The sequence below is a fragment of the Phoca vitulina genome, unplaced genomic scaffold, assembly GCF_004348235.1.
Source record: "Phoca vitulina isolate PV1807 unplaced genomic scaffold, GSC_HSeal_1.0 scaffold105, whole genome shotgun sequence".
In the NCBI taxonomy this organism is placed as follows: domain Eukaryota; kingdom Metazoa; phylum Chordata; class Mammalia; order Carnivora; family Phocidae; genus Phoca; species Phoca vitulina.
Window position 1 is genome coordinate 991,148 of NW_022589808.1, and position 24,046 is coordinate 1,015,193.

The 24,046-nt window shown below is 40.1% G+C and overlaps 1 protein-coding gene across 2 annotated transcripts in view; it reads right to left on the reverse strand.

Moving 5' to 3' along the window:
- Positions 1-321: 321 nt before the first annotated feature.
- RALBP1 (ralA binding protein 1) overlaps positions 322-24,046 on the reverse strand; it is a 62,972-nt gene continuing 39,247 nt past the window's right edge. For both annotated transcript variants that reach the window (XM_032397846.1, XM_032397845.1), the window contains exons 5-10: positions 23,080-23,241; positions 21,941-22,072; positions 15,238-15,345; positions 3,005-3,126; positions 2,417-2,540; positions 322-671 (exon numbers count right to left, since the gene is read on the reverse strand). In XM_032397846.1, the coding sequence (XP_032253737.1) occupies positions 468-671; positions 2,417-2,540; positions 3,005-3,126; positions 15,238-15,345; positions 21,941-22,072; positions 23,080-23,241 (852 nt within the window). In that variant the 3' untranslated portion in view covers positions 322-467. The remainder of the gene's footprint in view (positions 672-2,416; positions 2,541-3,004; positions 3,127-15,237; positions 15,346-21,940; positions 22,073-23,079; positions 23,242-24,046) is intronic.

Below are 24,046 nucleotides of genomic sequence, written 5' to 3' on the forward strand. Positions count from 1 at the left end.
AAGCAAGAGTGACTAGTAAGCAGAGATCCCGGAGGGTGAGACTATGGGGCAATCCACAAGGCAGGAACAGTATTTACCTTGTTTGGTTCCCAACCCCTTGAACAAGAGAAAGAGATCCTGATTCTGCTATAATAAAAAAGCAAAGAAAGACGATTTTTGGTTTAAAAAGAAGCCACTCAAGGGTTAAAATAGTTTTAAGTTAACAAAGAAAATTAATCTTCAAATAAGCTGACACTATCTGGAAAACTCATCTGTCCCCTACAAGCCCACACTGCGCTCACTGCTTTGTCCTCCGTGTAACCTGAGCCTGGCGCGGAGAAGTCACACGTGTGAAAAGAAGGAAGAGTCTGAGAAGAAAAGACATCTTTACAGAATGTACAGCAGAGAGTTGTGCACTCCGACTCTCAGGGTTACAGTAAGATGCACAGGTCTCATTGGGTCTGGGGGTCCCGTGCCGCTCGGGCTGCTCAGATGGGCGTCTCCTTCCTGTCTCTGCCCGGGGACGGCTTGGCCTGCTCCAGGGCGCCCGGCCGCCTCTCGGGCTCGTCATCGTCCTGCGCCTGCGCCTCGGGCTTGGCTCGCTGCAGCTGGAGCAGGCGCAGCTGCACCCGCAGTTCGATGATGGCCTCTCGCTCTTCGTGAATTGCTTGATTCAAATGATTGTTCTTTATCTTGAGGAATGACAAAGGAACAGTTGTCATGGAAGCAGGAAGGGCAAAAGGACAATGATTCAGGAACGGGGGACAGTTAGCAAGGGTATCCTACACAAGAATCTATGTTTTAGTCAACTTAGTTGCGAAACAGCAGAAGAGAACATGAATATGCAAATGAGACACGTAAAGACCTTGACCCAGAATGCACAAAATTCTGCTCAGTACAGAAGAGTAAACACATCTGGGAAAGATAAATGCACCAACAGAAAACAATCTGCTTAAGGATATTAAATATTAAGTATTTTAGTGTTTAAAATAGGTTTAATTTATGGGCTCCGGACCAGCCCTTAAGTAAGTGGAAGATAGAAGTGACTGTACCAGCAGAGGGAGAAGTTAGAGATAGGATAAAATCCCAGACTTGTCTCAAAAGTGGATGTCCTTTGTCTTTTGTGAACCGGGCTACTCAGGCAAACTAGAGAGCTATCAGTTCTACATTATTGCACTCCTTCAGCAGAGCCAAGGCAGCTCAGTAGCTAATCCCAAACTCTGCTGACCTCCCGAGACGGAGGCCTTCGCATGCAGCACGTGTCTCCCGGCCTCCCCCGCAGCTAGCTGTGGCCAGGGGCCTCTGCTGACAGGGTGTGAGCAGAAGCGTTGCCTTCCACTTGTGCCACTTGCCCTTAACCACCAGGCATTCTTGGGTTCCTTCCCCCTTCCTGCTAAGAGTGGCTAAGACCTAAGGGGCTACTCTGGACCCCAAGTGTTTTCCACTCACGTGGAGGGTGGGAGACCTAGATGTCTGCCAGGCGAGGCATAGAACTGCCTTGTTCAAACCACGAGAGAGTATTTTCTTTGTTACAGCAGCTAAGCCCATATCCTAAGTACTACAATTCTGGAACATTTTCCTACTTAGGATTTTCATATGATCTGTAAAATGTTAAGAAAGCAAAATAGAGTGCCAACGTGACGCCCTTCTAAAGAAGGGAAGCTACATGGTGGCCCAGGGCCCCACCCGCTGCTCCGCTTCTCCCACAACACGCCCCTGGCTGCTGCAAGTGTTCCGGGACCTGAGCCTAGGTGCGCTGCCCCTCTCAACCCTGTCCATAGGACTTACTGTTGGTGTGGAATTCTAGTTTTCTATGCAGTGGGTGGCTCTGATCTGCCCCAGCAGCTGAATGCACCAGGATGAGAGAAACAAAGTTGTCCCACCATTCTTAAAATCTAAGACAAGAATGGCTTTCTCTCAACCCTGAGGTAAAACATCCGGAGACAATGATTAATCTGGGGTAAGAAGGAAGTTCTGATCAGGATCATGTAAATCTCTTGCTTTCATTTCACCATGCGCTTGCCTCCCAGATCCCTAGGGCCAAGTTTATTCACACTGGCTGCTTCAAGGGTTAAGGGATGAGAGAAAACTTTGTCCCCATTTTACCCACAGGTGAGTCAGGAGACTTTTCCTTCCTCCACCAGCATTTCTCCTTCTGTTGATCTCTGGGAAGTTAGCCCAGATCTTCCACAACTGTTCAAGGCAGTCAGGTGGGGCTCCCCATAAGTGGAAGGGAAAGGTCACCACACCCAGGGATGCCCGGTGAGGTCACACCTGTGCTGTGTGCTCGGCCAGGACCAGCTCACACCCTGCACACTCTGGTGAGATGTCCCCTAAACTCCTCTCTACTCAGCCTCCCCGCTGTTTCCCAAGGAAAGGAAGACAACTTCTAAGGGAAAGAGGCGGCCTCTACAAGTTTCGGGAAGCCAGTGCTCACTTCTAGCTCTTCGTTCTGCCTCTGTAAGTCCTCCAGGATGATCTGAAGCTCCTCTTCATCCTCACTCTCACTCTCACTGTCGGAGGAGTACTCCTCAGTCTCACTGCGGCCATGCTGCTGACGGCTGTGGGCGGGAGGCCAAGAGAAAAGGACCGGTGAGCAGAGGAAGGAATGCTGCTCCTTTCCTACCCTTTAGATTCACCAGCTTTTCATGAACTGGCTTAATATAGCACCATTCTCAAGACTTAATCAAGAAGAAACTTAGGGGCGCCTGGGTGGCTCAGTCAGTTGAGCGTCCGACTCGGCTTCAGCTCAGGTCATGATCTCAGGGTCATGGAATCGACCCCTGGTCGGGCTCCATGCTCGGCAGAGAGTTTACTTGAGATTCTCTCTCTCCCTCTCCTCCCGCCCCCAACTGCATACACTCTCTCTCTCTCAAATAAATCTTAAAAACAAAGAGAAAGAAACTTAAAGACAAGTGATTTGGATGTCTAGTTCTTTTGTATGAAAGTCTGAGAGCTGAAACAATTTTATGTTTATATTTAACTAAACATTCTTGCAAACTTAAAACCCTCTGCTTTCCTTTACCTCTGAATTTCAGCGATCTCAGCTCTGAGGCGTTCAATCTCTTCTTTTTCTGAGGCAATCTGTCGGCGTAAAAACTGCTCCATGGCTAGAAGCTCCTCCTGTTCAGTCAGGATCTCATTCTCCTGAAATAATGATCACTGGTGAACACCTTTGAGAGTATGAGTCTAGGAAATGTCACTTTTCTGGGTTCTCCTATGTTCCCTTGAATTCTTTAGCCCCATACATACATACATAACACAAGTTACAGGCAGGCTTGGACTGCAAAGCTTGTATCCTATTTCCTTAATGTCAAGAAAAGGATCTCTGAGAAAAGGCCCTCTAGGAGTATTGTCTAGATTTTTCTCAAGACATAAAATGCCACCTAGGAATCCCATGTCCTCGTTTTGCAAAGCTTCCCTATGAGGCCATCACATTGGGCACAAAGCCAAAGGTCAAGTGACTATGTCTGTTTTTGAGTCTCAGTCCCTCCTGAATGCCTTCCCACCTATCAGTAAAGGGAGTATCTATTTCAGGGTCAAGATGGCCCTTGACGGTGCACTGGGAGAAGGACCCAGGAGATATACAGCTGATGTCAGGATCACCTTAAAGGAGATCTAGTAAAGGGAAGATGTTCCCAGAAGAAATCTTTTCTCCTCACCAAAAGCCACCATCCTCCTCAACCCATGTCACTGGAGATGATAAATTGTAAATATTCTGTTTTCACAGACTATGCATTTCTAAAACTGAATCACCAAAAGAGGGGCGGGGAACCCTATCTGTCCAAGATCTACCTAACCCCTCCAACCTAGAGAAAAGAACCAAAGCAGAATTTCAGAGGCAGGAATGTATGGCTATGAAAACGAGGAGTTGGAGGCAAAGGTCTACAGCATTTCCTTCCCAACTCCTAGGTATCCAGATAAGCACCTGTGATCGAACCTGAAAGACACTGTGGTCAAGTTCTAGAGGGAACTACTCAAAGACCCTGGCAAGCATGAGCAAGCTCTTGGGAGATGGGATATGCAGTGGTCCTTCCCCACGGGTTTCTAAACAGATGTTTTCCCTTTACCCCAGTGCACCTAGTAAAGCTAATGTGCTGAGAAATATGAGACTGGAAAACTTTGAAATAAAGACATAATCTGGGACTTCATCTTGTCTTCAGGGGAAGAGCTATGTGTCCTTGGCAGGCAAAACATAGTCTTTCTCAAGTGACAGAAAAGGACTGGAACTTGTCCGGCTTTAGGTATCCCACATCTATGGGTTTCTGGGAGTACAGACTCTGCTGTCAGAGCCTAGAATTTCATTCATTTCTGGTGAAAGTCTGGAAGATTCCAGAACAGAGTAAGGTTGACTTAAGAAATTCAGAGAGAAAGAAAGGAGCTCATCTTCAGCTCTATGCCTAGAACAATAGATACTCAAGAACTATTTGTCAAATCAATGAATGAATAATAAAACAACTCATCTCCAACAACCTTCAACCACAAAGAATAAAGTCAAAATATCTAAACAGATATTATCAGCAAGAACAATCAGATAAAATCTATACCGTTACATTTCAAGGATCCCAAACTTTGTGGTCAGGAAGAACATGTCTTAAAATATGTATTAAAGTCCAATCTCATTAATATGGAACAAGTGCAACTAATCTATAAGTTGGGGAAAACACCTATAACTCAGACCTGTGTGCAGATAAAATGAAATTAAGTAAAGCACCTAGAACAGTGTCTAGTAAGAAGTAATCAGTAGAAGGTAGTTTCTTTCTCCAGCTGAACACTTAAGCAAACACCAAATAAAGGTAAGACCAAATACAACAGGCCTGATCCCTCTAAGGCTGCCATATCATCTTACAAGTTTCTTTAAAAGATTTACACCTATGTAGTTGAGCTTCTCAAATTTAATAAATGATGACCACTAAGAGTCTTGCAACACACTCCTGAACAAGCAACAGGTCAAAGACGAAATCAAATTATCTAGAGATGAATCAAAGTTGAAACACAACATCAAAAGTACAGGATGCAGCAAAAGCAGCTCGAAGAGGAAGTTTATGGTATAAATGCCTTCATTAAGAAAAAAGATCTGAAACAACCTATCTCTCCACCTCAAGGAACTAGAAAGGAACTAGAAAAAGAACAAACTAACCCTAAAATTAGCAGAAGGGAGGAAATGATACAGATCAGAGCAGAAATAAATGAAATAGAGACTAGAAAATCAATATAAAAGATCAATAAAACTAAGAGTTGGTTTTTTGAAAAAACAAAATTGGCACACCTTTAACTAGAGTAAAAGAGAGAACTCAAAACTATAAATGAAAGAGGAAACATTACAATTGATACCAAAGAAATAAGGAACATTTTAAGAGACTACTATAAGCATTTATACACCAACAAACTGGATAACCTAGAAGAAATGGATATGTTCTTAGAAACATATTAGCTGCCAAGACTGAATCATAAAGATTGAGTATCTGAACAGAGCGGCACAAAGATTGAATCAGGAATCAAAAATTGCCTAACCAAGCAAAAACCAGGACCAGATGGCTTCACAAGTGAATTCTACCAAATATTTGAAGAAATAATGCCAATCTTTTTCAAACTCTTCCAAGAAAACTTAAAAATGCTCCCAAACCTCCTTTTACAAGGCCAGCATTACCCTTGTCCCAGAGCCAAAGACACTACAAGAAAGTTACAGGCTGATATCCCTGATGAACACAGATGCAAAAATCCTCAACAACATACCAGCAGACCAAATTCAACAACACATTAAAAAGATCACACAACATGATCAAGTGGGATTTATCTCTGGAGTGCAAGGATAGTTCAACATATGCAAATCAATAAATGTGATACACCGCATTGACAGAATGAGAGATAAAAATCCTATGATCATCTCAGTAGATGCAAAAAAGCATTTGACAAAATTTTTCCAAAGTCTTAACAAAGTATAGAAGGAACACACATCAACATAATAAAGGCCACATATGGCAAGCCCACAGGTAACATACTCAACAGTTAAAAGGTTAAAAGCATTTCCTCTAAGATCAGAAACAACACAATCATGCTCACTCTCACCACTTCTATTCACTATTTAGTACTGGAAGTCCTAGCCAGAGTAATTAGACAAGGAAAAGGTATCCGAATTAGAAAGAAGTAAAATTGTCTCTGTTTGCAGACAATGTGATTTTATATATAGAAAACCCTAAAGACTCTACCAAAAACAATAAAAAACAAAAAAACCTGTTAAACCAATTCAGTAAAGTTGCAGAATATAAAATCAACATATAAAAATCAGTTGTATTTCTGTACACTAGCAAACTACCTGAAAAAGAAATGAAGAAAATTCCATTTACAACAGCATCAAAAAATAAAATACTTAGAATAAATTTAACCAAGGGAGTGAAAGATCTATTGAAACTAAAACACTGATGAAAAAAACTGAAGACACAAATAAATGGAAAAATATCCCATGTTCATAGATCAGAAGAACTAATATTGTTAAAATGTTCATACTACCCAAAGAGATCTAAAGATTCAAAATTCCAATGGTGTTTTTCACAGAAACAGAAAAAAACAATCCTAAAATTTATAGAGAACCAAAACAAACTGTTAATAGTCAAAGCAATCCTGAACAAAAGGAACGAAGTTGGAGGCATCACACTACCTGATTTCAAAGTATATTGATTTCAAAAGCTTTAATAAAACAGTATGGTACTGGCAGAAAAAGACAGAGACCAATAGAGGGAAACAGAGAGCCCAAAAATAAATCCACACATTTATATAGATCTTTGCAAAGGTGCCAAGAACACATATAGGGAAAGGACCATCCCTTCAATGAATGGTATAGGGAAACTTGTCTTCCACATGCAAAAGAATAAAATTGGACCCTTATCTCACTTCATATATATAAATCAACTCATAATGAATTAAAGATTTAAATATAAGAGGGGCGGAGCAAGATGGCGGAGGTGTAGGAGAGCTGGATTTCCTCTGGTCCCAGGAATTCAGCTAGATAGGGATCAAACCATTCTAAACACCTATGAACTCAACAGGAGATCAAAGAAAAGAACAGCAACAACTCTCTGAACAGAAAAGCGACCACTTTCTGGAATGTAGGACGTGCGAAGAAGTGAATCCGAGGCAATATTCCGGAAGATAGACAGCGGGGGAGGGGGCCTCCGTTGGCCACTTCTGGCAAGTGATAGAGCAGCGGAGCACAAAATCAGAACTTTTAGACGTGGGCTCTGCTGAGGGATGTTGCTCCAGTGGCTAAGCGGGGAGTGGAACCCTCGCTGGGACAGTGTGGTCTCAGGACCCACGGGGTCACAGAAAGACCGGGGGTGCCTGAGCGCAGCAGAGCTCCCAGGTATCGGAGCGGGGAAGCCAGCTGCAGAGGAGCCGAGGAGCAGGCTCACAGCTCGGGGTTGCCATAAACTGTGATGCACAGCACAGGTGGGCCACTGCACCTCCAGCAGGGACCCAACAAGCGGCAGATCCGGGGAGACTCACCTTCCTCCCCCGGGAGGAGCAGCGTGGGAGCGCACCGCAGGGATCTGCTGGGTTTGGAGACTCCACACGGGGTCGGGGGCCAGAGATAGAAATGCTCGGTCACAGGCCGGGTGAGCACGGAGTGCTGCCGGAGACTGGGGAGACGGGAGTGATTGCTTTTCTCTGGGGGCTCACTGAGGAGTGGGGCCCCGAGTTTCCTCCGGGGCGGAGATTGGGAGGCTGCCATTTTCATTCTCGTCCTCCAAACCTATACCGAAAGTTGGCAGGGAACAAAAGCTCCCGAGAGCAAACCCGAGCAGATTACTTAGCCCGGACCCAGCAAGGGCGGGGCAATTCTGCCTCCAGCAAAGACATTTGGGAACCACGGCAACGGGCCCCTCCCCCAAGAGATCAGCAAGAACAGCTAGCCAAGATCAAGTTTACCCATCAATGAGAATGGCAGAACTCCAGCACTAGGGGAATACTGCACATAGAATTCATGGCTTTTTTACCATGATTCTTCAGTCTTTCAAAGTTAATTTTTTTTTTAATTTTTTTTTTTACTTTTTCTTTTTCCCTTTTTCAACCAACATCTTATCAATCCCTTTTTTAAAAAATATTTTTTATTTTTCATTTTTAGAGTCATATTCTATCCCTTCATAGCAGTTACCCTTATTTTTGGTATATATATATATAAGTTGCTCTCTCTTTAAAATTTTGAGATACAGTTTCTTCTAACAGATCAAAATATACCCTAAAACTCTAGTGTATGGCTTTGTTCTAGTCTCCTGCCTGATCACATTCTCTCCCTTTTTTTTTTAAATCCTCTTCTTTCTTTTTTCAACCAACTTCTTATCAATTCCTTTTATAAAATCTTTTATAATTTTCATCTTTGCAGTCATATTCCATCCCTTCATATTAACCCTTATTTTTGTACATATATAAGTTTTTCTTTCTTTAAAATTTTGAGAGGCACTGTCTTCTAACAGACCAAAATATGCCCAAAATCTAGTGTGTGGCACTGATCTATGCACCAGCCTGATCATATTTGATCATATGGTTTTTTTGTTCTGTTTTTGTTTTTTTCTTTTTCTTTTTTCTTTCTTTCCCTTTCTCTTTCCCCATTTTCAGGTCTTTTCTGATTTGTTTAGTGTATATTTTCTGGGGACGTTGTTACCCTGTTAGCATTTTGTTCTCTCGTTCATCTATTCTCCCCTGGACAAAATGACAAGACGGAAAAAATCACCTCAACAAAGAGAACAAGAGGCAGTACCGACTGCCAGGGACCTAATCAATACGGACATTAGTACGATGTCGGAACTAGAGTTCAGAATGATGATTTTAAAGATACTAGCTGGGCTTGAAAAAAGCATGGAAATTATTAGAGAAACCCTTTCTGGAGAAATAAAAGAACTAAAATCTAACCAAGTCAAAATCAAAAAAGGCTATTAATGAGGTGCCATCAAAAATGGAGGCTCTAACTGCTAGGATAAATGAGGCAGAAGAAAGAATTAGTGATATAGAAGACCAAATGATGGAAAATAAAGAAGCTGAGAAAAAGAGAGATCAACAACTACTGGATCACGAGGGCAGAATTTGAGAGATAAGTGATACCGTAAGACAAAACAACATTAGAATAAGTGGGATCCCAGAAGAAGAAAGAGAGAGAGGGGCCGAAGGTATACTGGAGCAAATTACAGCAGAGAACTTCCCTAATTTGGGGAAGGAAACAGGCATCAAAATCCAGGAGGCACAGAGAACCCCTCTCAAAATCAATAAAAATAGGTCAACACCCTGACACCTAATAGTAAAACTCACGAGTCTCAGAGACAAAGAGAAAATCCTGAAAGCAGCCCAGGACAAGAGATATGTAACCTACAATGGTAGAAACATTAGATTGGCAACAGATCTATCCACAGAGACCTGGCAGGCCAGAAAGGACAGCCATGACATATTCAGAGCACTAAATGAGAAAAATATGCAGCCAAGAATAGTATATCCAGCTAGGCTGTCACTGAAAATAGAAGGAGAGATAAAAAGCTTCCAGGACAAACAAAAACTAAAGGAACTTGCAAACACGAAACCAGCCCTACAAGAAATATTGAAAGGGGTCCTCTAAGCAAAGAGAGAGCCTAAAAGTAACATAGACCAGAAAGGAACACAGACAATATACGGTAATAGTCACCTTACAGGCAATACAATGGCACTAAATTCATATCTTTTAATAGTTACCCTGAATGTAAATGGGCTAAATGCCCCAATCAAAAGACAGGGGCTATCAGACTGGATAAAAAAAACAAGACCCATCAATATGCTGTCTGCAAGAGACTCATTTTAGACCCAAAGACACCCCCAGATTGAAAGTGAGGGGGTGGAAAACTATTTACCATGCTAATGGACACCAAAAGAAAGCTGGGGTGGCAATCCTTATATCAGACAAATTAGATTTTAAACCAAAGACTGTAATAAGAGATGAGGAAGGACACTATATCCTAATTATAGGGTCTATCCAACAAGAAGATCAACAACTGTATATATCTATGCCCCTAACATGGGAGCAGCCAATTATATAAGCCAATTAATAACAAAAGCAAAGAAACACATCGACAACAATACAATAATAGTGGGGGACTTTAACACCCCCCTCACTGAAATGGACAGATCATCTAAGCAAAAGATCAACAAGGAAATAAAGACTTTTAATGACACACTGGACCAAATGGACTTCACAGATATATTCAGAACATTCCATCACAAAGCAACAGAATACACATTCTTCTCTAGTGCCCATGGAACATTCTCCAGAATAGATCACATCCTAGATCACAAATCAGGTCTGAACCGGTACCAAAAGATTGGGATCATTCCCTGCCTATTTTCAGACCACAATGCTTTGAAACTAGAACTCACTCACAAGAGGAAAGTCAGAAAGAACTCAAATACATGGAGGCTAAAGAGCATCCTCCTAAAGAATGAATGGGTCAACCAGGAAATTAAAGAAGAATTAAAAAAATTCATGGAAACAAATGAAAATGAAAACACAACTATTCAAAATCTTTGGGATACAGCAAAGGCAGTCCTAAGAGGAAAGTATATAGCAACACAAGCCTTTCTCAAGAAACAAGAAAGGTCTCAAGTACACAACCTAACCCTACACCTAAAGGAGCTGGAGAAAGAACAGCAAATAAAGCCTAAACCCAGCAGGAGAAGAGAAATCATAAAGATCAGAGCAGCAATCAATGAAACAGAAACTGAAAGAACAGTAGAACAGATCAATAAGACTAGGAGCTGGTTCTTTGAAAGAATTAACAAGATTGATAAACCCCTGGCAAGACTTATCAAAAAGAAAAGAGAAAGGACCCAAATCAACAAAATCATGAAAAAGGAGAGATCACAACCAACACCAAAGAAATACAAACAATTATAAGAACATATTATGAGCAACTATATGCCAGCAGATTAGATAATCTGGAAGAAACGGATGCATTCCTAGAGATGTATCAACTACCAAAACTGAACCAGGAAGAAATAGAAAATCTGAACAGACCTATAACCACTAAGGAAATTGAAGCAGTAATCAATTATCTCCCAACAAACAAAAGCCCAGGGCCAGATGGCTTCCCAGGGGAATTCTACCAAACATTTGAAGAAGAATTAATACCTATTCTTCTGAAACTGTTCCAAAAAAACAGAAATGGAAGGAAAACTTCCAAACTCGTTTTATGAGGCCACCATTACCTTGATCCCAAAACCAGACAAAGACCCCATCAAAAAGGGTTCATCCTTGATGAACACGGATGCAAAAATTCTCACCAAAATACTAGCCAATAGGATCCAACAGTACATTAAAAGGATTATTCACCACGACCAAGTGGGATTTATCCCTGGGCTGCAAGGTTGGTTCAACATCCACAAATCAATCAATGTGATACAATACATTAATAAAAGAAAGAACAAGAACCATATGATCCTCTCAATAGATGCAGAAAAAGCATTTGACAAAGTACAGCATCCTTTCTTGATCAAAACTCTTCAGAGTATAGGGATAGAGGGTACATACCTCAATATCATAAAAGCCATCTATGAAAAACCGACAGCAAATATCATTCTCAATGGGGAAAAACTGAGAGCTTTCCGCCTAAGGTCAGGAACATGGCAGGGATGTCCACTATCACCACTGCTATTCAACACAGTATTAGGAGTCCTAGCCACAGCAATCAGACAACAAAAAGAAATAAAAGGCATCCAAATAGGCAAAGAAGAAGTCAAACTCTCACTCTTTGCAGATGATATGATACTTTATGTGGAAAACCCAAAAGACTCCACCCCAAAACTGCTAGAACTCATACAGGAATTCAGTAAAGTGGCAGGATATAAAATCAATGCACAGAAATCAGCGGCATTCCTATACATCAACAATGAGACAGAAGAAAGAGAAATTAAGGAGTCGATCACATTTACAGTTGTACCCAAAACCATAAGATACCTAGGAATAAATCTAAGCAAAGAGGCAAAGGATCTGTACTCAGAAAACTATAAAATACTCATGAAAGAAACTGAGGAAGACACAAAGAAATGGAAAAACATTCCATGCTCATGGATTGGAAGAACAAATATTGTGAAGATGTCAATGCTACCTAGAGCAATCTACACATTCTATGCAATCCCCATCAAAATACCATCCACTTTTTTCAAAGAAATGGAACAAATAATGCTAAAATTTGTATGGAACCAGAAAAGACCCCACATAGCCAGAGGAATGTTGAAAAAGAAAAGCAAAGCTGGTGGCATCACAATCCGGACTTCAAGCTCTATTACAAAGCTGTCATCATCAAGACAGTATGGTACTGGCACAAAAACAGACACATCGATCAATGGAACAGAATAGAGAGCCCAGAAATGGACCCTCAACTCTTATGGTCAACTCATCTTAGACAAAGCAGGAAAGAATGTCCAATGGAAAAAAGACAGTCTCTTCAACAAATGGTGTTGGGAAAATTGGACAGCCACATGCAGAAGAATGAAACTGGATCATTTCCTTACACCACACACAAAAATAGACTCCAAATGGTTGAAAGACCTCAATGTGATACAGCAGTCCATCAAAATCCTAAAGGAGAGCACAGGCAGCAACCTCTTTGACCTCAGCCGCAGCATCTTCCTCCTAGAAACATTTCCAAAGGCAAGGGAAGCAAGGGCAAAAATGAACTATTGGGACCTCATCAAGATAAAAAGCTTTGCACAGCAAAAGAAACAGTCAACAAAACCAAAAGACAACCGACAGAATGGGAGAAGATATTTGCAAATGACATATCAGATAAAGGGCTAGTATCTAAAATCTATAAAGAACTTCTTAAACTCAACACCCAAAGAACAAATGATCCAATCAAGAAATGGGCAGAAGACATGAACAGACATTTTTCCAAAGAAGACATCCAAATGGCCAACAGACACATGAAGAAGTGCTCAACATCGCTCGGCATCAGGGAAATCCAAATCAAAACCTCAATGAGATACCACCTCACACCAGTCAGAATGGCTAAAATTAAGAAGTCACGAAACGACAGATGTTGGCGGGGATGCAGAGAAAGGGGAACCGTCCTACACTGTTGGTGGGAATGCAAGCTGGTGCAGCCACTCTGGAAAACAGTATGGAGGTTCCTCAAAAAGTTGAAAATAGAGCTACCCTACGACCCAGCAACTGCACTACTGGGTATTTACCCCGAAGATACAAATGTAGGGATCCAAAGGGGTACATGCACCCCGATGTTTATAGCAGCAATGTCCACAATAGCCAAACTGTGGAAAGAGCCAAGATGTCCATCGACAGATGAATGGATAAAGAAGATGTGGTATATCTATATATACAATGGAATATTATGCAGCCATCAAAAGGATTGAAATCTTGCCATTTGCAACGACGTGGATAGAACTGGAGAGTGTTATGCTGAGCGTAATAAGTCAATCAGAGAAAGACATCTATCATATGAAAGACATGTATCATATGATCATATGAGGAGTTCTTAATCTCAGGAAACAAACTGAGGGTTGCTGGAGTGGGGGGTGGGAGGGATGGGGTGGCTGGGTGATAGACATTGGGGAGGGTATGTGCTATGGTGAGCGCTATGAATTGTGCAAGACTGTTGAATCACAGATCTGTACCTCTGAAACAAATAATACATTATATGTTAAAAAAAAAAAAAAAAGAAGAAGATAGCAGGAGGGGAAGAATGAAGGAGGGGAAATCGGAGGGGGAGATGAACCATGAGAGATGATGGACTCTTGAAAAACAAACTGAGGGTTCTAGAGGGGAGGGGGGTGGCAGGATGGGTTAGCCTGGTGATGGGTATTAAAGAGGGCACGTTCTGCATGGAGCACTGGGTGTTATATGCAAATAATGAATCATGGAACACTACATCAAAAACTAATGATGTAATGTATGGTCATTAACATAATAAAAAAAAAGATTTAAATATAAGACCTAAACCATATAACTATTAGAAAAAAACATAAGGAAAAGGTCCACTGACACTGGTCTAGGCAATGAATTTTTAGATATGACCCAGAAAGCAGGCAACTAAAGCAAAAAATAGACAAATGGGACAGCATAAAACTAAAAAGCTTCTGCACAGCAAAGGAAAACGTCACCAGAGTGCAGAGACACCCTATGGAATGGGAGAAAATATTTGCAAACCATGTATGAGATAAGGGGTGAATATCCAAAATTTATAAAGAATGCAACCAATTCAACAGGTAGAACACAACCAACCCAATTCAAAAATGGGCAAAGGACCTGAATAGGCATTTCTAAACAGAAGACCTACAAATGACCAGCAGATATATCAAATGATGCTCAACATCACTTATTATCAGGAAAATGCAAATCAAAACCCATGATGAGATATTACCTCACAACTGTTAGGATGGCTATTATAAAAAAAAAAAAGGTAACAACTGTTGGCAAGGATGTAGAGAAAATGGAACTCTTATACACTGTTGGTGGGAATGTAAACTGAATGCAGCCATTATGTAAAACAGAATGGAGGTTCCTCAAAAAACAGAACTACCATATGACCCATCAATTCCACCTCTGGGTTTATACCGGAAATGAAAAGGATACTGAGGAGGTAACCTGCACTGCCATGTTTACTGCAGCATTATTCACAATAGTCAAAATATGAAAACAACCCAATGGTCAATGCACAAATGGATAAAGAAGATGTGGGGTGTGTATAGACATATACACAGGAGTATTATTCAGTCATGAGAAAGAAGGAAATCCTACCATTTCTGATAACATGGATAAACCTGGAGGACATTGTGCTAAGTGAAATAAGCCAGAGAAAGACGGACATTGTATGATCTCACTTCTAGGTGGAATCTTTGAAAAAAAAAAAAAAAAGTAGAACTCATGGAAGTAGAGAGCAGAACAGTGGTTACCAGAGGCTGGGGATGGGGAAAATGGGGAGATGTTGGTCAAAAGGTACAAAGTTGCAATTACAAAGGATGAGTAAGTCCAGAGATCTAGACTATTACTATAGTTAATAATACTGTATTGAATACTGGAAATACACTAAAGGAATGGATTTCAGGTGCTCCCATCACAAAAGAAAAAGGTAACTAGATGAGAAGACAATGTTAATTAGCTTCACTGTAGTAATCACTTCACTACGTATATATAGGTCTATCAAATCATCATGCTGTATACTTCAAATATGTACAATTTTTATTTTTTAAAAAGGATCTTGCAAAATAGAGAAAAAAAGTTAAGCTTACCTGAGCAAGGAGAATATTTATAACTTCTTCATTTTCATTCATTTCTTCTTTGGAAACATCCTCTTTTGAAAGACTGGCGATCTCTTGTGCAATCTTGGTTTCGCACTCCTGTCAAATAAGACAAATGAAAAACTGGTCAGCCCAAATGTAACATATATCCAACAATTTCACACCATCACCATGTAGAAGTTTCCTTCTCATTTCCTAGAGTTGAAAAAGTAACAGTAACAGTAATTCTCCTCTGGATAGAGGAGAATTTGTTAACTGGGCTTGGAAAATAACATGTGGATCTTAGTTTGTGGCTGCACCATGAAAAATGTTCAATTCAGGGGCGCCTGGGTGGCTCAGTCGTTAAGCGTCTGCCTTCGGCTCAGGTCATGATCCCAGGGTCCTGGGATCGAGCCCCGCATCGGGCTCCCTGCTCCGCGGGAAGCCTGCTTCTCCCTCTCCCTCTGCCTCTCCCCCTGCTTGTGTTCCCTCTCTCGCTGTCTCTCCCTCTGTCAAATAAATAAATAAAATCTTTAAAAAAAAAAAAAAAAAGAAAAATGTTCAATTCTGGTCAATGTGCTCACCGTTTCTGGAACCCATCCATATAAAATTACTTTCTGTGACACTTTTTTTTTGGAGGGTGTCAGTTTTAAGTACACAATTAATTTTGATAAATGAATACAGTCAAGTAACCACCACCACAATCATGATATAAACACTTCCATCACCACACAAAGTACCTCTCACCATCTGCTGGCACCTGGCAACCACTGACCTATTTTCCATTCCTATAGTTTTGCCTTTTCTTGAGTTTCATATAAATTGAATCAATCCATAAGAAATCTTTTTTATGTGGCTTCTTTCACATAGCATAATGCTTTTACTATTCATCTATTTTGTTGTCTGTATTAGTAGTTTGCTGAGTAATATGCCATGATACACCCATTTGTTTATCCATTCACCAGCTGATGGACATTTGGATCCTTCCTAATTTTGAGCTATTATAACTAGAACTGTTATGAACATTTCACACGGATATGTTTTGTGTGGGTATGTGCTTTCTTTCTTTTAAATACCTAAAAGCAGGACTGCTTGGTCATATGGTAACCGTATGTTTAACTTTATAAGAAACTGCCAAACTGTTTTCCAAAATTACTATACCATTTTGCATTACCAAGAGCAACAATGAGAGTTCCAGTTGCCCCATGTTCTTGTCAACACCTGGGATTTTTATTTTTATTTTTTTTAGACAGGGACAGAGAGGGAGAGAGCAGGGGGAGGGGCAGAGGGAGTGAGAGAGAATTCCAAGCAGGCTAGACACCCAGTATGGAGCCCGATATGGGGCTCTATCTCATGACCCCAAGATCATGACCTGAGCCAAAATCAAGAGTCAGATGCTTAACCGACGGAGCCACCCATGTGCCCCAACACCTGGTATTTTTAATTTTAGTCATTCTTGGTGGTGTGTAGTGGTATCTCATTGTGACTTCAATTTGTATTTCTTTAATGACTAATGATGTTGAGCATCTTTGCATGTGCTTATTTGCCATCTGTACATGATTTTTGGTAAAGTGCCTGTTCAACTTTTTTACTTTTTTAAAACTGAATTATTATTGTAACAAATGTACCATACTCTGGTGGGAGAGCAGAATATATACAGGAAGTCTCTGTACCTTCCTCTCAATTTTGCTGTGAACCTAAATCTGCTTCAAAAAAAATAAAGTCTAAAAAAAAAAACAAAACTTGTGTCTTCTTCTTAAGTTATGAGTTTTTTTTATATATTCGAGTCCTTTATGAGGTATGTGTTCTGCAAAATATCTTGTCACGGCCTCTGATTTGTATATTCATTTTCTTTTTTTTTTTTTTTTAAAGATTTTATTTATTTATTTGAGAGAGAGAGAATGAGAGACAGACAGCACGAGAGGGAAGAGGGTCAGAGGGAGAAGCAGACCCCCCGCTAAGCAGGGAGCCCGACGTGGGACTCGATCCCAGGACTCCAGGATCATGACCTGAGCCGAAGGCAGTTGCTTAACCAACTGAGCCACCCAGGCGCCCCTTGTATATTCATTTTCTTAAGTGTCTTTTGAAGAACATGTTTTAGCACGCTGATAAAATGTAATCTAACAAATATTTCTTTTTTTAAGATTTTTTTTTTGCAAGAGAGACAGAGAGAGAGAGAGAGAGAGTGAGCGCATGACGAGCAGGGAGCCTGACGCAGGGCTCGATCCCAGGACCCTTAACTGACTTAGCCACCCAGGCGCCCTAACAAATCTTTCTTTTACAGTTCATGGGTATTATGTCCTATTTAAGAAATCACTGCCTAAGCCAAAGTCAGTAAGATCTATGCTTTCTTCTGGAAGTTTTTTTTTTTTTTTAGGTCTTAACATATGATTCATTTTGAGTTAATTTTTGTATATGCCTTGTGGAAAGAGTCAAGGTTTTTTTTGGTTATTCTTTTTTGGCATATAGATATCCAGTTGTTCCAGCACTATTAAAAAGAAAATCCTTCCCCAGTGAATTGTCTTATCATCTTTACTGAAAATTAATTGTCCATATATGGTGTGGGTCTATTTCTGGACTTCCTATTCTATATGTCTACTTTTATAAAATACCTACTGTCTTGGTTACTGTAGCTGAATAGTAAGCCTTAAAATCAGATAGTGTGAATCCTCCAATGTTGGTTTTTTTTCCACAGTTGTTTAGATCATTTGTATTTCCATATAAGTTTTAGAAGAGCTTGTTAATTTCCACAAAAAACACCTGTTGAGATTTTGATTGGGATTGACTCCACAGATCAATTTGAGAATACCTAACATCTTAAAAATATTGAGACACATCACTCCATTCATTTAGGTCTTTATTTTTCTTTTTAGGTCCAGTATCCAACTGCTCATTGCTAATATCAAGATATACAACAGACTTCTGTGTATCTAATCTTGTATCCCACGACCTTGCTAAATTCACTTGTTAGTTTTTTTTTTATAGATTCCTAAGGATTTTATATGTAGACAGTCATGTAGTCTATGTATAAAGACTTTCTTCTTTCCAATCTGTATACCTGTTTCTCTTGCTTTATTGTACTAGCTAGAATGAACCTCCAGTAAAATGTTGAACAGAGTGGTGAAAGCAGAAATCCTTGCCTTGTATACCCAATCTTAGGAGAAAGCATTCAGACTTTCACTATTATGTACAATATTAATCATAGATTTTTTTCATAGACACCCTATATCAGGCTGAGAATGACGTTTGCTGAGAGCTTTTATCATGAATAAGTGTTGAATTCTGCTAAATGCTTTTCTGCATCTACTGACATGATCTTGTGGTTTTTCTTACTTTTTAGTCGTTAATATAATGAATTATATTACTTCCATCTTTAAAAATAATTTATTCCTGGATGGCCATGGGGGGGGAGAGATAAAAAAATAATTTATTCCCCAAAGTTGAAGTCAACTTGACAGAACCTTTTGAAAATTTATGAATGAATGAGCAGGTACAACAAGATAGCATAAAGAAAATTGGTAAAGGTAATCTATCCCTTTCTATAATGACTCTGGTTTGCTCTGTCACAACTCCTTTATCCAAGACAGAAGCAGAAGTAAGAGTTATGAAAACCAAACATACATTATCCCTGTCATAGGTCAGAGACCCTTCATTTAAAGCCTGGTGGGCAATGCCATATGGTTAACATTTACAACCATGAGGGCTGGTCGGTCAATCACTGATTCCAGGCTGAAGCATGAAGGGAACAATAATGACAACAGGCATAGGAAGCAAAAGACAGATAATCTGGTAAGCAGGAGAAAAGAACGAAGAAAAATACACAAAGGCTTTTGCTAGTCTGCCAGTCCTGGAGTGCATGTGTAAAAACCCCATGAATGTTTCCTTTCTGACGAAGCTAACCTCCACATAAATGCAAATCTCTAACCTCAAAGCAACATAAACACATGGGTTGTCTTTGTCTGTTAGCACAACCACAACGATCACACTCTCCCAGTCTAATAAATGCTAACTAATGTTCCTTGGAAGTAATATTTGGGGCCTGGCACTGAGATCTGAGATCTTAGCCTTGGTGTGGCTGAGCAACTCACAGTCCCAGAGCCAAGCAACACACACTAAGCCAGAAGAGATCAAAAGTCTAACTCGTGTACCCCAAACTTATCAGGAGTCACATGCTAGTCTTCTATCATAGGTGAATAAAATTCTTCCTAATCTTCAGTACTTCTTTGTGTTTCCAAAGAACTGACTCAAAGGCCTCAAATTCCCCAGCCGTCTCTGAAATGTCTCACTATCCAACTGCTTCTGTTTACAAGTACAACCAAGCAGGATATGACAAAACATCTTTCAGTAATATCATGTTTAATTTTTTAAAAAACCAACTTTCTGGAGAGATTCCATATTAGGATGAAATTTAGCAGCTGTATGAAACTACTTTCAGTTACTAACCCCCCAAAACTACCTTTGCCTATAGCAAAATGTAAGTGCTTATATATATACATTTCTTTGATGCCATTAAAGATTTATTTTAGAGAGAGTGGGAAGGAGGGGCCGAGGGAGAGTGAGAGTCTTAAGCAGACTCTGGCTGAGCTCGAAGCCTGACGCGGGGCTAGATCTCACAACCCTGAAATCAGGACCTGAGCCGAAACCACAACCAAGAGTCAGATGCTTAACTGACCACGCCACCTAGGCGCCCCTTCTTTGAAGATGTTAATATAGGGGCACCTGGCTGGTTCAGTCGGTAGAGCATGCAGCTCTCTGATCTCCAGGTTTTAAGTTTAAGCCCCACGTTGGGCGTAAAGCTTTAAAAAAGTTAATATAGGTTGTTCTGGTTTTATTCTTGAATTAAGAAAATGCTTGTCCCTTTTCATTGATAAAACCATGACTTGCACATTTGTCTACTAAATATCGTGGTTCAAACATTAACAAGGCCAGAGCTAGGTCATCCCAGTGAACTGAGTCAATACCTGCAGAAATAGTCTGCGTTTTATGTAGACCTTTAGTCTATAAGATGCTTCTTAAGCTTTTTATTTTTGTTATTTTGGTATCATTTAAGGGGCACCTGGCCAGCTCAGTCGGTACAGCATGCCACTCTTGATCTCAATGTCGTGAGTTCAAGCCCCACGCTGGGCACAGAGTTTACTTAAATTACAAGAATAGTACAGTGATTCCCCATTATGCTCAACAGATTCAAAAGTTTACATTTCGCCCCTTTATTGTTTGTGCATCTTCTCTTCAAACATGCACTTTAACATTTTAATTTTGTTACTTTTTGTAGAAAGAGTGCAAGTGGGGGGGAGGGGCAGAGAGAGAGGGAGGGCAAAAGAGAATCTTAAGCAGGTTCCACACCCAGCGCAGAGCCTGACAGGGGACTCGATCTCACAACCCTGAGATCGTGACCTTCAGCCGAAATCAAGAGTCAGACACTTACCCGACTGAGCCACTCAGGTGCCCCTGTACCTAAATATTTTAATGTAGATTTTTTTAAGAACAGACATGCTCATATTAACCATGGTACAATTATCAAAATCAGAACATTTTAAGACTGGCCCAATTTTCTAGTCCAGCCTGTTTCATCAGTTATCCCAAGTGTCTTTCATAACACTTCTTCAAATTGTCCAGGATCCAACACAAGGGCCATTTACTGTACTTAGTTGTGTCTGTGTAGTGTTTTTTAATTTGGAATGGTTCGTCACTCTTTGTCTTTCATAACTTTAATATTCTCTGTGTGTGTGTTTATCTTCCACCCATGTTCACTGAGGGCCTGGAACCCGTGCTACTATAGTAGCAATGAGCACACCTGAGTACCCAGATCTTGATTTCAATACTGAAAGGAACCAAGGCTCCTTGGAGAAACGTTCAACTTCAGGGCTGGGGGTAGAAAAAATACAAGATGAACCTGGAACATTCTGTCGTGCCAGAAAGAAAGGAAACCTCAAAAAATGATGAGTGCATGTCAGAACACTGGAGCCACTTAAAAGGTTCTTACTGGTCAAATGTGTATCAAGTAGATTATGAAAGTACTGATTACAATACAACACAAAATATCAATTAATTAATTAATTTAATAAGTAAAAAAAACCCCAGGTGCCTGGATGGCTCAGTTGGTTAAGCAACTGCCTTTGGCTCAGGTCATGATCCCGGAGTCCTGGGATCAAGTCCCACATTGGGCTCCTGGCTCAGCGGGGAGCCTGCTTCTCCCTCTGACCCTCTCCCCTCTCATGCTGTTTCTCTCCCTCTCTCTCTCAAATAAATAAATAAAATCTTTAAAAAAAAAAAAAAAGTAAAAACCTTTCTAAATTAAACATTTCCCTGATACCAAACTGAAGGATCAACAATCATTAATGGGAACATTCAAGCAAATAAATACCCACCAGGGAACTTCACTTCAGAAAACATGTATATATTGTGTTTATAAAAGAAACTAACTTAGGGGCACCTGGGTGGCTCAGTCATTAGGCATCTGCCTTCGGCTCAGGTCATGGTCCCAGTGTCCTGGGATCGAGCCCCACATCGGGCTCCCTGATAGGCGGGAAGCCTGCTTCTCCCTCTCCCACTCCCCCTGCTTGTGTTCCCTCTCTCGCTGTGTCTCTCTCTGTCAAATAAATAAATAAAATCTAAAAAAGAAACCTAACTTAAAATAGTACATTAAAAAAATTCCAGTGCATTTGGTTTATATTCCATTATAAACATGATATACCAAAATAACAAGTTTACTCACTTGTCTTTTAGCTTCTCTCAGTTTCCTTTTGAGGGCTGTCAAAATTCTTTGTACTTCCCATAATCTTTCTTCTTTAGATAAATCCTTTATTCCAGCCTGCAGATCTCGATGTAAACAATTCAAAAGAAACTCCTAGAAAACAATATACCACACACTGAGTGGTGTCCCATGTCTTATCATCCTAAAATAAAACTACATTCAATTTCTAAAGATGTACAACCAACTATCTTTCAATTATCATTAAGGGAATGAAATCATGGCATGAATAATTTTTTCAAGCATATGACTGAAAAATCCTTTTTTGCATGGGCACTGGGTTCTCATCATTAATGTACATTGGTTCAGTAACAGTTCGTTCATATCCCTTCCCACAACACATCAACAATTAATAATGGGAGCTCAGAGTAGATAAAGGAAAGAAAACCAAACAGGAATTTTATAACATGTATGCAAATAAAAGACGTAATAATCATCAAATATAAGTAGATTTCTCAGTCTTGAATTTCTTAATCAGTTTTGCTAAACACACACACAACCAAATGAACTATTTCTTCTATCAAAGTAGCACAATGGAAAAGCACAGGATTTGGGGTCAAATCCCAGTTCTATAGTTCAGTAACCATGTGGCACAGAGTCAGTTATTTAATTTCCCCAAATTTCTTTTTAGCTGTAAAATATGGCTGGTAACAGCAACCTTGTCCAGATAAGCTAACATTTTTGGACTCCTTACAACGTGCCTGGCAGCATTATCTCATCTATGGTAATAATCTTCACATCAAACCATGAAATGACCCATTTTAAAATGGGATCACCAAGGTTTACAGAGTTTAAGCAACTTGCCTAAAAATCAGTCAGCTAATTAGAAACCTAGGAAGAACTTAAAGCCAGGTCTTCTGATTTCAAAACCTGTGTTCTTTCTACAATATTCTGACTTCACTGGCATAAAACAGTGCCAGAGAGAAATTTCTGCCTTCGGTGTGCCATGAACAATGTGTCTAACATAGTTCCAGACGCACACAAATGCTCAGTGAACAAGAACTCCTCCTCCTAATCATCACTGTCAATCATCATAATCATCCAAAAGTGTCAGAGCAAAGGTAGGCTCTTTAGGGCTGAAGCGTGGGGCTGAGCACACACACCTGTCTTCTGATCTCCTCCTTGATGTTCTCCTGGGTCTCTGGCAGTGTGGGCATAGTGGCCATGTTAGACCATCGAAGAGGTTTTGTCACTTGCTTTAGTATCACATTTCCAAAGAGCTCTTGCACATGTGTGAAAAACACATATAGGACACGATTGCTAATCTAAGAAAAAATAAATAAAAAGATTTGCAAAAAAAAAAAAACCTATTCAAATTATCATTTCATTTAATTTGTGTCTGCTGCATAGTACATCCTTTAATCCTAGACATGGGAATGACGGTTTTCCTCAGTAGTGACCAGACATGCTTGCTAATTAGTGGCCAACTGAAAGAAAAGAATGGAAAAGTAGTAGGGGTTCAGTCATGTATTCAAGCACCATAAGGAACTGGGGAGAAAAAAGGACAGGAAAAAGGATGTAAAAGTCGCTAACCATCAATTTGCTTTTTTAGCAATATAATATTAACTGATTTAAAAAATCTTATATTCTTTATTCTCAAGTTATTTTGAGACCTTTTAAAACACACAAGTGGATCCACTGAGGAATACGAAGGAAGTACGAGCACTTGCAGTTGTCAAGCTGGGCTGAGTACAAGAACCCTCACTCCAGAAACGAACGCCTTCTGGGCACATCTGCACAGCCAGTGTTTAAATATGATGTTCATATGCTAGGAGATCAGGACATTAATTACTGTCTACCTAAAACTTACAATACACTTGAACCTTCTATGAAATTATTGTCCTGTTATAGTAATATCAAGTTAACAATGTCATATTTACCAAATTCTGAAATCCTGACTAGTCTGAATGATCAAACTGAAATCTGAGAAAGATTTTACTTCCAAAACACAATCAATGAACAATCAAAGTGTAAGAAAAGACACTCTTACAACACCAGTGCATTATAACAATGGCTGACAATAACCTAGTATATTGGCCAAAAAGAGAGCTTAAAATAAAAATACAACCA